Here is a 13334-nt window from a genome sequence, read left to right on the forward strand (position 1 = left end):
ATGGAAACTACCTCATCATGGCATGTGCATCTCACAATGCCCTCGAATCAGACATGCTCCTCAGCCTTGACTCCTCCATGGGCCTTGGCCATTACTTTGGGTTTATGCTCATTGGGATGCTCTCCAATGTTGGTCATAATCAAAGCACGATGGAGGCGATGCCATTTGAGTTCAACGAGTGGACCATTGGCATGTGCGATTTCCCCTTCGGCATAGCGCTATTCCTGACTGTCTCAACGACAGAAGATGGTCAACAGTTAAGTGTTCCCCGTACCACACGTGCCTTTATGTTGGAGCTTTCGTTGATGATGTACAACTTGGCGTGGTATTGAGCTGTTTTGATGATGGGTTATGTTGACTTTGGAGCTAATGGTTTGCTTCTTGTGGTCATTGTCAAGGTTGTTGTGGAACCTGGGAAATGGGGACCCACCATGATGTCGGCCACCATGGTTGGAAAGTATGAGGTTTTGTCTGGTTTTGCCGTAAATTGCTTCGTCCCTCATTGGTAGTTGGTCATTCGTTGGACCACATGCATACTGTGACACTCTCTGTTTGACATGCTTTGGGCCGCGTGTATATTGTGATACTCCATGTCTAGCATGTGCAGCTCTTAAGCCTATTACGACTCTACCTCTCTCTATCGTGAAAGAAAAATTTGCACTTGTTAATGAAAGTTGTGTTTACAACTGTATGTTTAGGGAAGTTATTAATTTCACCCATCCCCTATCTTGGAAGACTCGGTTAATGACATGTACAACTGGTTTGCCATATTCCACTCATTGGTTTCTTGTTCTATGCATTGAAACCTTGTGTAACTCATGTCTTCTATCTAAATGAATCGATATTCACGACACAAAAAAAAAAAAAAAAGCCCTAGTGCTGCTTTTTTTTTTTTATATTATAAATCAAATACTTACCCTCCCCTGTTGCTAGGATAAATGTACAACATAAAATAAAAGTATCAAAACCGAGCCCAAAACAACAAACTGATTTAAACTGATCGAAACCAATATAAGCTTGTTGGATCATGTTTCAAAAATAGGATTTTGTGAGATCGAAATCAAACTAGATTACATCAACAGTGATAAGACACTGAATTGAACTAAAATTTTTGAATATAACCTAATAAGAAATCGAATTAAACCAATAAAAAATCAAAACCAAACCAAAGTGGATGCACTCTTATTGGATTATGTCTAGGACTCACACTGGTTCAAGCTGAGCGTTGGACACCCCTATTAGAAAGAACACCCAATATTGTACAATGAAAGATAACGCTTGATGACAAAATACTATCCCCTCATGTGGAGTCAGAATGAATGCACAAATAAAATGATAAAAAACTTCTATCAATTAAAAAAGGATAATTTATATTGCCATTGCATTGACACTTCTTACCATCAGTCTCTACTAGGTAATAATATACCTCACGTGCTGACATCAGTTGGTTTATTTTTTTTAAATACTAAAATACAGTCAAAAAATATTTTCTTCTCCTAACCCTTGAACCCATCCTCCATCGTCTTCATCCCCAAATCGGCAATAGCCCGCTGCTCACATTCGACCAAAGCATCCGGATCTAACCCGATTGCACCCATTGTCTCTCATCCTCAACAACAAGAAGAACGAATAACAGTTCATCCTCATCTTGTTTTCTATTGTTCGCTTTCTCAGTCTAGAGATTTGGGCTTTTAGCTGCATTGGTGAGCTCTCCTCTTTCTGTTCTTGTTTTTCTCTGGTCAAAATAAGAAAACCCTCCGAACGATGTTTCCATATTTCCACGAAAACGAAGTAGACTGACCATAAAGAAAGGAACACTCAGAGGTCGCATAAGCGAAGAAATGTACAATACTTGAGAGAGGAAACCCGATTTTTTTAGAGTGTGAACGAAGCAACATTCAGGAAAAAAATGACAGAAGTAACAACTCTTGCCATGAAGAAAATACGATTCGAATGAAATCAAATAAAGCCAATATAATTAGATAAACACAATTTTTTTTTTTTTTTTTTTTTATTATAAGGCAAACCCAAGAAGATCCTTCTATTTTATGAAAGATGACGACGAAGACAACGCCATACAATAACAGAGACATGGGAATGGGAAGAAGGGCTCTGCAACTGCAAGCATTGCTTCCAACCCATTTCCCTTTCAAAAGAAGATCAAACCAAATCAAATCCCCACAAACACAGACGCAAAAGACCCTAATTGAAGACAAAACAAAACCACATCAGACTTGACAGATAGAGACCGACACACCCTTTATCACTACCACAATTTCTAATGACCAAATTGAAATGTGCGCTTCAGCCCATCAAACACTGATAGGGTCTTTCCCTTCAGGAACCACCGATTCGATTGAGAAATTTGCAATGAGATCGCCAGAACAAGACCCGGAACGTCCTTAGGGAGCTTGCTCTGCCACAGATACTGACACTTAAACGATGACGATGGAGAAGCAGGGGAAGATGGTGACGATTGGTTTGAGGTTTCAATAAAGCGAGTCACAGTAAGGGAAGTATTGAAATACTCTCTTTAGTGATTATCCCATCAGAAGTGACTGCCCAAATTTTTGCGGCTCACTTTGGCGGAGCCAAACCTCAACATCTGAGGCACCATCAGTTACGTAAGTAACGCGCTCGAGGCACCATCAGTTACGTAACTGGCTTTACAACTCAAATTGATTATCCTATATAATCGATCTATTGATGTCTGTAAATGGGCAAATTTTGCATTTTGGAGAGTTTTGGCAGTATTCACATTTGTCACCTCAAATTGATCAGATTGGAGATTCATCGCTGTTGTACCGTCAAGGTGGATATCTCCCCAATAAGGACACTTCAAATTGAATTACGAAGCATCTTTATCTCATCATGATGGAAAAAAGGGAGGCATTGGCTTTAGTATTAGAAACTCCGCATCTGAGCTGGTCTCTGTTATCTGTTATATCTGATCCTTTGCAATTCACAAATATCCTCCAAGGGGAGGCTCATGCTGTTTGCATTGGTCTATTACATGCTCTGGGAGAGGTTGTGGATTACATTTCAGTTGAATCTGATTGTAAGGAGTTGATTTCTGTGCTCCTCAACCAATGCCCCCCTCCTCCAATAGATGTGCTACATATTTTAGGAGTTGTTCTTTCACTTATGTTCCGAGGAATACCAATATGGTTGTTGATTCCTTGGCTTGGAAGGCGTTGTCATTGGGGTGTATGACAAATTGGCCAACATCCACTCCATGGTTAGTCCATATTTGTAATATTGACTCCATGTGTAGCCCACACCCTATTTAATAAAATTTCTCCTTACCATAAAAAAANCACCAAAACACTCAACATTTTAAATCAACAACAATTTGAAGGAGAGTGTCATGAGTCAGGGGTGATTTATACTCTAGTTGCCGTACAGAGTAATACCGATAGGTCACGCTTATTCACTGAGGCTCCTAGAGAAGTGCAACCCTTGTTGAGGAAATTCGAGAGGCTATTCCCTGAGGAACTACCTGATGAGTTACCACCTATGCGTGACATCCAACATGCTATTGACTTGGTTCCAGGATCCTTTCTCCCGAACTTACCCCCATTACCGAATGAATCCCAAAGAACACGCCGAACTCAAACGGCAAGTGGATGAACTGTTGCAAAAGGGATTCATTAGGGAAAGCCTTAGCCCGTGTGCAGTACCTGCCTTGCTCACGCCAAAGAAAGATGGCACCTGGCGTATGTGTGTTGATAGTAGGGCCATCAATAAGATCACCATCAAGTATAGGTTCTCTATCCCTAGGCTTGATGACATGTTGGATATGATGGCCAACTCTCCGATCTTTTCGAAGATTGATCTCAAGAGCTGGTACCACCAGATTAGGGTTAGGCCTAGAGATGAGTGGAAGACAGCCTTCAAGACGAAGGATGGCCTCTTTGAGTGGTTAGTCATGCATTTTGGCTTGTCAAATGCACCTAGCACCCTCATGAGGGTAATGAATCAAGTGCTTCAACCATTCATTGGCAAGTTCCTTGTGGTTTACTTTGATGACATCCTCATCTATAGTAAGACCCCGTCTTCCCACTTGGATCACTTACAGAAGGTTTTTCATGTGCTCTTACAAGAGAAACTCTTTGTCAACCTCAAGAAGTGCACCTTCATGAGTGATCAAATCATCTTCCTGGGATTTGTTGTGTTAGCTCAGGGAGTATCTGCTGACCCTGAGAAAGTGAGAGCGATTGTAAAGTGGCCTGAGCCAACTAACATTCATGAGGTACGAAGCTTTCATGGTTTAGCCACTTTCTACAAAAGATTCATCTACCGGTTTAGCTCCATTATGTCTCCTATCACCGATTGCATGAAAAAGGAGTTTCAATGGACTAAGAGTGCTACGAAGGCCTTTAATGAGATTAAAAAGCTTATGACTGAAGCTCCAGTCCTGCGCCTCCCAGATTTCTCTAAGGTCTTCGAAGTAAACTGTGATGCATCTGGTATTGGGATAGGTGGTGTCCTAGGACAAGAGGGCCACCCTGTTGCCTATTTTAGTGAGAAGCTTAATGAAGCTAGGCAACGATATTCTACATACGACAAGGACTTCTATGCGGTTGTCCAATCATTGCGCTATTGGAGACATTACCTTTTACCGCAAGAATTCGTGCTATTCTCTGACCACCAAGCTCTGAGATACCTGAGTGCCCAAAAGAAACTTAACCAGAGGCATGCCAAGTGGGTTGAGTTTCTCCAAGAGTACACTAATGTACTCAAGCACAGACCTGGTGTCGAGAATACTGCTGCAGATGCACTAAGCCAGGTGAACATATTCCTCATTCACACCAATGCTAGGAGTCGGGCTAGTGTGCTACTTCAGGCAATGAGTGTAGAGGTTGTAGGGTTTGAGCGAGTCAAGGACCAATACCCCACCTGTCCTGATTTTAGTGAGCCGTTCACTTTCTTGAGTGAAAGCAACCCAGTCAACCGCTCGGACTACCTACTTAGGGAGGGCTTTCTTTTTAAAGGAAGCAAGTTATGCATTCCCAGGACTTCACTCTGAGATTTCCTGATCTGGGAATTGCATGCTGGGGGAGTCGCTGGCCACTTCGGTCGCGATAAGACCATCACCCTCGTTGAGGACCGATTCTTTTGGCCAGGACTGAAGAGGGATGTTGCTAGAGTTGTGAGTCAGTGCAGGACATGCCAGACCGCCAAACAACAAAAGCAAAACACGGGTTTGTGCACTCCCCTACCCGTTCCCCATTCCCCTTAGCAGGACCTTAGCATGGACTTCATGCTTGGTCTACCAAGAACTTCGAGAGGCCATGATTCTGTTTATGTGGTTGTTGACCGCTTATCGAAGATGGCCCATTTCATCCCATGCTCTAAGACCTCCGATGCATCCATAGTAGCCAGGCTTTTCTTTAATGAGGTTGTCAAGTACCATGGGTTGCCTCTCATCATAGTGTCCGATAGGGATGTTAAGTTCACTAGTCATTTTTGGAGGACCCTGTGGTGGATGATGGGCACGAAACTTCATTTCTCCTCAGCTTTCCACCCTCAGACCGATGGCCAAACCGAGGTTGTCAATAGGAGCTTAGGGAATTTATTGCGTTGCCTCATAGGAGAACACCTTACCAGTTGGGATCGAGTCCTTAGCCAGGCCGAGTTTGCATATAACAGTTCTAAGAACCGTACCACTGGTCTGTCCCCCTTTGAGGTCTATTCAGGATACCAGCCTCGGGCACCCATAGACCTTATCCCAGTCATGTCTAGTTCTAGGACCTCCCAGTCAGCCGAATCTTTTGCTCAGCATATACATGATTTGCATGCAGGTATAAGGAGACAGATAGCACTGAGCAATGAGCAATACAAATCGAAGGCAGATGTGCACAGAAGGCTACAAGAGTTTCAAGAGGGTAATATGGTGATGGTAAGAATCAAGCCGCAACGTTTTGTTAGGAAAAAAGTGAGCAAGCTACATGCTCGTAGCACAGGTCCGTTCAAGGTACTCAAGAGGATAGGTGCCAATGCGTATGTTCTTGATCTGCCAGCTAGCATGGAGATCAACAATATTTTCAATGTTGAAGACCTAGTCCCATACCATGGTACCTCTACCTTTACCCCTTTCTATCCTGATGACCTTGGAGACTTCCCTTTCAACATGATGAAACTTCTGAGCGTAGCCAACCACTTCCCCCCACCTCATTACCACCTGTGCCTAAGGTCACGAGAAGAACTGAAGAAGTAAACACTGGAGGTTCTAGAGAGTTCTTAGTCAAGTGGCATGGACGTCCGGAAATTGACAACACCTGGATCACAATGCAAGAAGTCCAACATCTCAACCCAGACCTACTTGAGTATTACATGAGCTTTAATTCACTGGAGGTGAATTCTTCCAAGCCGGGGAGAGTTGATGGGGACATCAAGGTGTACAGTCGAAAGAAGAAGAAGATTCAACCAGGTCCATCTTTGTGGTTGGAGGATTAAACAAGAAAGAAGAAGGAAATAGAAGAAATAAGAAAGAAGAAGGAAATAGAGGAGTTGAACCAGCCTTCCAGCGCTGGGTTCGACCCCCCCTTGTCCTCCCAGTCAGTAGATCTTGTGAACCCCACCAAATCTTATTTGATTCTAGTACTTTGCTTTAAATCTAGTGATATTTGATTGTCTTACATAATTAGGAAACTAAGACTTCTTTATATTGGTCTATCAGGCAGTTTTTTTTATTTCAAGCAATTGAGTTTCTAAATGTCTTTTTTTATTTTTGGAAGTTTATTCTATTTAAGTGTAAGGCCATTGGCCATTGTTTAATTCAATGAATGTGAATTGAAAAACAGCCAAGAGCAAAGCCCCACCCCTCTCACGATTCTCTCTCTCTTTCAATCTCGTCCTTCTCTTCTCTCTTGTCTCGCCTCCCTCTCTTTTTCCATTCTTTTTTTTCTCTGCTGCTGTTTTATATCCCCTTGAGGCTGAACTGCTGCTGCTGTATTTTTTCCCCTTAATGTTGAACTATTGCTGCTGATCTCCCGTTTTGATGCTCATTGCTGCGGCTACACACTGTTGCGACTACTCACTACTGCTGTTACATACTGCTGCCATTACATCACTGCTGCTGCTACCCTCGGTTGTTGCTACTCTCGGTTGCTGTTTACTCTCTGCTGGTACTGATCTCCTTTCAATAAATGGATTACTGCTGGCTGTACCTACTGTCCGTGAGTTACTGAGAACCCCAACATCATTCACCAAGCTACATCGATAATACTGAGGATCTCTATACAACCGGCTGGACTTGTCGTCATCAACTAAAGGTGGACTGCATCTATTTGTTTTGGAGGACCTTGATCTCTTCTTTTCTCCTCAGATCTGGACAGCAGCATGGTAAAACATTAAACTAAACCCTCCCCACCTCCATTAATCCCTATTATATATTGTAGCCCATTAACATTGAAACCAGCATTTGCCCTTTGTTTATGCCTATTTTTACCCGTTGTTTTAAGTCGTTTTGTCACTGTTATATCTCCAAAAACCTTTCTGATTTTCTATTTTAGTTGGCTACTAGAGGACATTGATTGTTTGCTTATCTAATTAGGGTGTCTAGATTGATTTGTACTGAACCTAACATTCGTATGTCGTTTGTTCCCTTCCCCATGTCCCCACTTGAAACTTAAGTAAGAATTTATGTGTTTTTCCGTCTAGATTATTATTGCTTTTTGCTACTTTGTTTATTAGTCTCATTTTATTTTGCATGCTTAATCTTATTTGCTGAGTTTATTTTTGTCCTATATACCTAAGTCCCTTGAGTTAACCCTACCTAGTTAGTTAATCTTGTAGGAGACCTAGTCACCTAGGAACCCCCCTACATCACAAGTCCTTGTAAGAGCCAAGAGCTCTCACGATCTAATGAATAAGAAAGATTATTGTTCTGCATAGCTGAGGGAATCAATGGGGAGAGATTTCATTACAGACAGAGGGAATCTGGTCTGGATCGAAGGTTGGGAAACCGTGGTTTATTTTTATTTCATGCTTTGTTTTCCTCTTCACAGACTAGGTCCTATTTCTACTTTGATTTGATTGATTGTTAGTCTGAGTTTTATCCTTTGCTTGAGAGGTTTAATCAGCGCCGCTAGTGATATGATTTGATCTCTTGAAGCCCTCCTATACTGTGACTTACTCACACCTTTTTTTTTTTCCTATTCTATCCTACTGAGCACAGCTGAACAATGACCAGCCTACTGGGCACTAGTAGGGCCAACGGCAACCAATTCCTACACACACACACACTTGCATATGACAAAGTTTGATCCCACAACCTCCTCCCCTAGGTGCCGACTCTTCAAGTCGAAGACTTATTCACACCTACGGTTTCCCCTGTTTTGAAGCTATTTTCAGCCCCTTTTGTCACCAAACTGCAGGTCAATCTGGTTATAGATCTAACCTATCTTTTGGGGTTTTGATTAGACCCCCAAGGGAGGAACTAGACCTGCACTTGAGAGAAAAATTTCCCTCTTTTTTTAATTACATACATTTAGAACTATTGGATCATTGGAGAAAGTTTAAATTGCCTCAAACAACTGACTCAAAATGACACAAACTGAGGTCAGTCGAACTGCTTCTAATGCTTTGTGACAGATTGCCATCCATAAAAGCTTTAGAGGCGGTTTTATGAGCTAAAACCTCTATTTGTTGTAGTGTGACCAACAAAGTAGCATCAAAGCCACCCGAATAAGACAAATTCTTGTGGAAATTTGGAGATCTAGAGAGAGAGAGAGAGAGAGAGAGAGAGAGTTTTATAAACAAAACATCCTGGGAGATTGGGAATTGGGAGAGAGGGAAGCTGTTTCAATCTTTCGAGTAAAATCTCCGGGCCCAGAAGGCTACTATATGGAATTCTTTGAAGCTTGCTGGAATACAATCTAAGAAGATGTGATTGGAACCTTCAAAGAGTTCCATCATATTAGAGCTTTGCAAAGGAGCTGAACTATACTTTCTTGAACTTAATTCCAACAGCCTCATTCGCAGCAATACAAAATCTAATCTCTAAAGTTCTTTATACAGGCTTAAAACATTTTCATCTTCTCTTATTGCAAAAAGTCAGCCTATATCCAACAAAAGTGTGGATACGATATTAAGACATCAAAAGCCTGGTCTCTTTTTCAAAATGTATTTTGAAAAAGCCTTCGATCATATTTCTGGGCTTCATATTTTCTATTTTAAGAATGGAATTTAGTTTAAAGTGGAAGTAGAGGCAGCTCTACAGTCTTTGCACAAACAAATTCAGTTCTAATCCATGCGGCTCTTTCACTGAGCTTTGGATGTTCAGGAGGGTTGAAACAAAGAGATTAAATTTCTTTGTATCCCTGTGTTATAAGAGTAGAATCCCTCAATAAAATGCTGTTTCTATCATTTCAATGAGGCCTTTTCACTAATTTTTAATTCCCAAACGGTTAAACTGGTCATCACCCACTTACAATCTGATGAATCTTTTATTCATCCTCCCATAAATAGATGAAGATAATCTGAGAACAATTGTAAGACTCTTCAGTCCATCAAAGGCCTGAAGATAAAATCTCGCTGGTCCTTCTTCATGCTATTTGTGATATTGCCTATATGGAATAGATAGCTCATGAGTTGGGCAGTAAAGTAGGAACTCCTCCTATTACTTATTTTGGGCTCCCTTGGTGCTGATCATTACAAGTCTAAAGGCTCTATGGTCTTAGAAAAAAGGTAGAAGAGGGTTGCAACATGGAAATCTGGCTATCTTTCCAAAGCTGGAAGAACTGTCTTCTTTCCTATGGCTAATTAATGCCTATATATTGCTACCAAAGTAAAATAAAATTAATGACTATGTAAACCAGAGTGGCAATTAGAAAAGGCCTAAATTCTTATATCTAGCTGGTCATCCTAACATTAAATCCTTAAGCTAATGACTACATATACCTGACTGAAGTAACAGTCCTCACAGCCCTCCCCCCTTTCTTTAACATAAAACACCATTGTCCCCATTCTCCCTAAGGATCTCTGACTTAAATGTAATGTTTTTCAGCTGTTAAGCTCTTCCATGATCTCTGAAGCCAACTTATATCAATAATTCATTCTCATCTCTAACAACTAAGGGTTCTATTTAGAAAAAAAAGAGCCTAATTAGTGAAAGAAACAAAAAATGTGCCAAGGCAGGGAGTAATTACCCGTCAGGAACAGGAACGTCTTTCAAGTTCCATCCACGGATTCCACGTGCTTTCCTGAGAGCTGATCTCCACCTTTCCACCATCTCTCCCTCGAAGCACTCTTGGTACAGGCGAAAGGGCTCCTCAAAGCTCCCCTTCTGATCCCGTACGGTCGATCCATCGACACCCATGAGGAAAACAGGAAATACCTTTTGCCCAAGCTTTTCCTTACATTCCATTATCAACTCGAGCTCTTCAAGACACGATATTTTAGAAGCATAGTTCCTTGAGAATATAACAATGGCGATTCTTGATTCCTTGATTCCCTTCTTAACCGTCTCAGAAAGATGCTCTCCTCTTCGATTCATGTGCTCATCGTCCTTGAATGTCTTGATCTCGGCTCTCTCTAGGAAAGCGTAGAGGTTACTTGCGAAATTGTTCTCTGTTTCTTCTCCTTCGAAACTCAAAAATACATCGTAATTCGATCGAGAGGAGGAAGAAGACGAGATTACGGTATGGGTAGCCATCAATCTGAAGCAAAATCTAAGATCTTCGATCCGAAGAGGTTTGGAGCTCTGAATTGAGATGGATCAAAGGATTCCTTGTTCACTCTCCCAGAGTTACTACAGTCCCACGCGGTTTGAAGATCAGAATTGAGATGGATCAGAGGATTCCTTCATCCTTCTCCACTCTCCAGAGTTACAGTCCCACACAAATAATCTTTACCCTACTCCACCACTAACTTTATTTTCCTTCTCCAGAGTTCCGTATCAAGCGGTGGACGACATCATTTTTTGACCCTGCTAGCCCACTCAATTTTCTATTGTTTAATCGTTGTCTGATAAGCAATCCCTTGGGCTTGGGCTTGGGCTTGGGCTTGAGCTAGGCTAAGACCAGGCCCATCGCAGACATCTGGCGGGATTGGGCTTGGGCTAGGCCCATCACAAACATCTGGTAGGCATGGCCCCGGTGGTAAGGCCTTACGGCTGGGCGTAATTCTACTTGAATTGACAGTAATAAAGTCTGTTTTAACTTCTACCAAAATAAATAAAGTCTGTTTTAACTTCACAGTGCAGAAAATCGATCAGCTGTTGTACGAGTCAGCATTCAACACTTGTCCTATTCATATCTCCATGGTTTACACACCAAAAATATTAAGAAGAAGAAAAAAAGGGTGTAACTGCAGGAAGGAAGTAATTACCCAAAGTCTTTGAAGCTCCATCCGGAGACTTCATCTGCTGTTGCTCTTCTTTGAGCTAGGCTAGGCCTAGGCCCATCACGAACATCTGGCGGGCTTGGCCTTGGGCTTGGGCTAAGCCCATCACAAACATCTGGTAGGCTTGGGCCTGGTGATAAGGCCTTACGGCTGGGCCTAATTCTACTTGAATTGACAGTAATTAGTTTGTTTGAACTTCATAGTTCAGAAAACAGATCAGCCACTCGTTCAATCACCTGGTTATATAAGTTAACATCAAATATCTGTCTTTTTTGTTTTCAGATATACCTCTCTTTATACTTGTAAAGGAAGAAAGTGGAACAAGTGTTGAAAGCAGAATCCTACGACGAGGTGATTGTACGATTCACACACCAAAAAAATTAAGAAAGAAAAAAGGGTGTAAATGTATGAAGGAAGTAATTACCCAAAGTCTTTGAAGCTCCATCCGGAGACTTCATCTGCTGTTGCTCTTCTCAGGGCTGACCTCCACTTTTCCGTCATTTCTGGGCCGAATTGTTGTTCGTGCAGGCCAAAGGGCTCTCCAAAGCTCCCCTTCTGGTGTTTTACGTCCAGTGGATTGACACCATTGAGGAAAACTGAAAAAACTTTTTGGCCATGCCTTTCCCAGCGTTCCATGATCAAGGAAAGTTCTTCTAAGCACCATGTTGAAGAAGCATAGTTCCTTGAGAATATGATAATGGCGAATTTTGATTTCTTGATTGCCCTTTCGAGCGCTTCAGAGATCACGTCTCCAATTTTAATTTCCTCATCGTCCTTGAATGTTTTGATTCCTTTTTCGACCAAGGCAGCATAAAGGTCATGTGTGAAGTTGTGCCGTGTGTCTGCTCCTCTAAAACTCAAAAACACATCGTATGTCATTGGAGAGGCAGAGGATGAGCATGAAGAAGACGGGACAACAGTGGGAGCGGAGGCCATCGTACCCTGAAAACAGATTAGTTGCAGCGACTTTGCTCCGAAGTAAGTGTGAAATCTGATGCTGAATTGAGAAATTAAGCCTTTAACACTTCTACGTTTACCGCGAGTCTCCTTGTTCATTTCCAAGTTCTTTCTCGGCAACTTCCAACTTTCTAAAGCTTTTGGAAGTTAGTGTATGCGGCTCTTCTTTTTTCGTTTTCTTAATAACAGAGTGGTCTACGTACCACTTCTCCCAACTGACTGCAAAGAAGTAATTAAAATGCCTATGCAAGTTTGGTTTTCAGACTTCTATTTGGGGGTTCTTTTAATTCTGTCCCAGCGTACTTGAGCCCATTTCCTATGTCCACTTGAAAATAATTCAATATTTATTAGGGAATGAGGAAACTGACGGATCTTCATTCTCTCAAATTCTTAATCTTGCAATTTTTTGTGTAATTTTTTTGGAATTATAATCGAAAACGGATCAGCTACGATCACCTGGTTGTACGAGTCAACATTTAACACCTGTCATTTTCATTTTCATATACACCCTTATTTATCCTTGTAATGGCAGAATGTTGGACATGTGCTGGACGCTGACTTGTACGACCAGGTGATCGTATGAGCAGCTGATCTTATCATATTAAAATCCATTTTGACCCCTCATATGCCTTAAATTTCTACCACCGTTCGATTTAGAAAATGTACAAATGTCTCGTGCAGAGAGAATTACAAAATTAAGAATTAAAGAAGATCTAAATCGAAAACGAATATGGTGTAAATTGAAATTTTGAAATGGGACATTTCTACACATTTTTTTTGTCTTAAATCTGACCAAACCTGCTGTCCTACTAGAAAATTAAATTGTCCTATTTTTGGTTCAGTCCCCGACCACAGACCACCCAATTAAACCAGGTTTTTTTTTTTTTTTTTTTTTTTTTTTTCAAACCGTTCAGCTTGGTACAACTGCTTATTGTTATTAGATTTTTTATCTTTTATAATTTATTCTGGTAGGTTTTTAAGTTTGCCCTCTGGCTCATTTTGAAAATTCTTTTTTTTTTTTTCTTTTG

At 41.3% G+C, this 13334-nt stretch overlaps 2 protein-coding genes across 2 annotated transcripts in view; both read right to left on the reverse strand.

Moving 5' to 3' along the window:
- Nucleotides 1–10898, reverse strand: part of LOC122086512 (disease resistance protein RPV1-like) — a 33743-nt gene extending 22845 nt beyond the window's left edge. Inside the window, exon 1 of the mRNA XM_042655377.1 lies at nt 10155–10898. Coding sequence (XP_042511311.1) covers nt 10155–10660 — 506 coding nt within the window. The 5' untranslated portion in view covers nt 10661–10898. The remainder of the gene's footprint in view (nt 1–10154) is intronic.
- An 871-nt stretch (nt 10899–11769) lies between these two features.
- LOC122086703 (toll/interleukin-1 receptor-like protein) lies at nt 11770–12285 on the reverse strand. Its single transcript, XM_042655692.1, has one exon. The coding sequence runs from the start codon at nt 12283–12285 to the stop codon at nt 11770–11772; it is 516 nt and encodes a 171-aa protein (XP_042511626.1).
- Nucleotides 12286–13334: the final 1049 nt, after the last annotated feature.

Source organism: Macadamia integrifolia, chromosome 8, assembly GCF_013358625.1.
Source record: "Macadamia integrifolia cultivar HAES 741 chromosome 8, SCU_Mint_v3, whole genome shotgun sequence".
Lineage (NCBI taxonomy): Eukaryota > Viridiplantae > Streptophyta > Magnoliopsida > Proteales > Proteaceae > Macadamia > Macadamia integrifolia.

What these genes read in the sequence shown, in the direction of transcription:
- LOC122086703 (XM_042655692.1), bottom strand. Translation starts at nt 12,285, where the DNA reads ATGGCCTCCGCTCCCACTGTTGTCCCGTCTTCTTCATGCTCATCCTCT.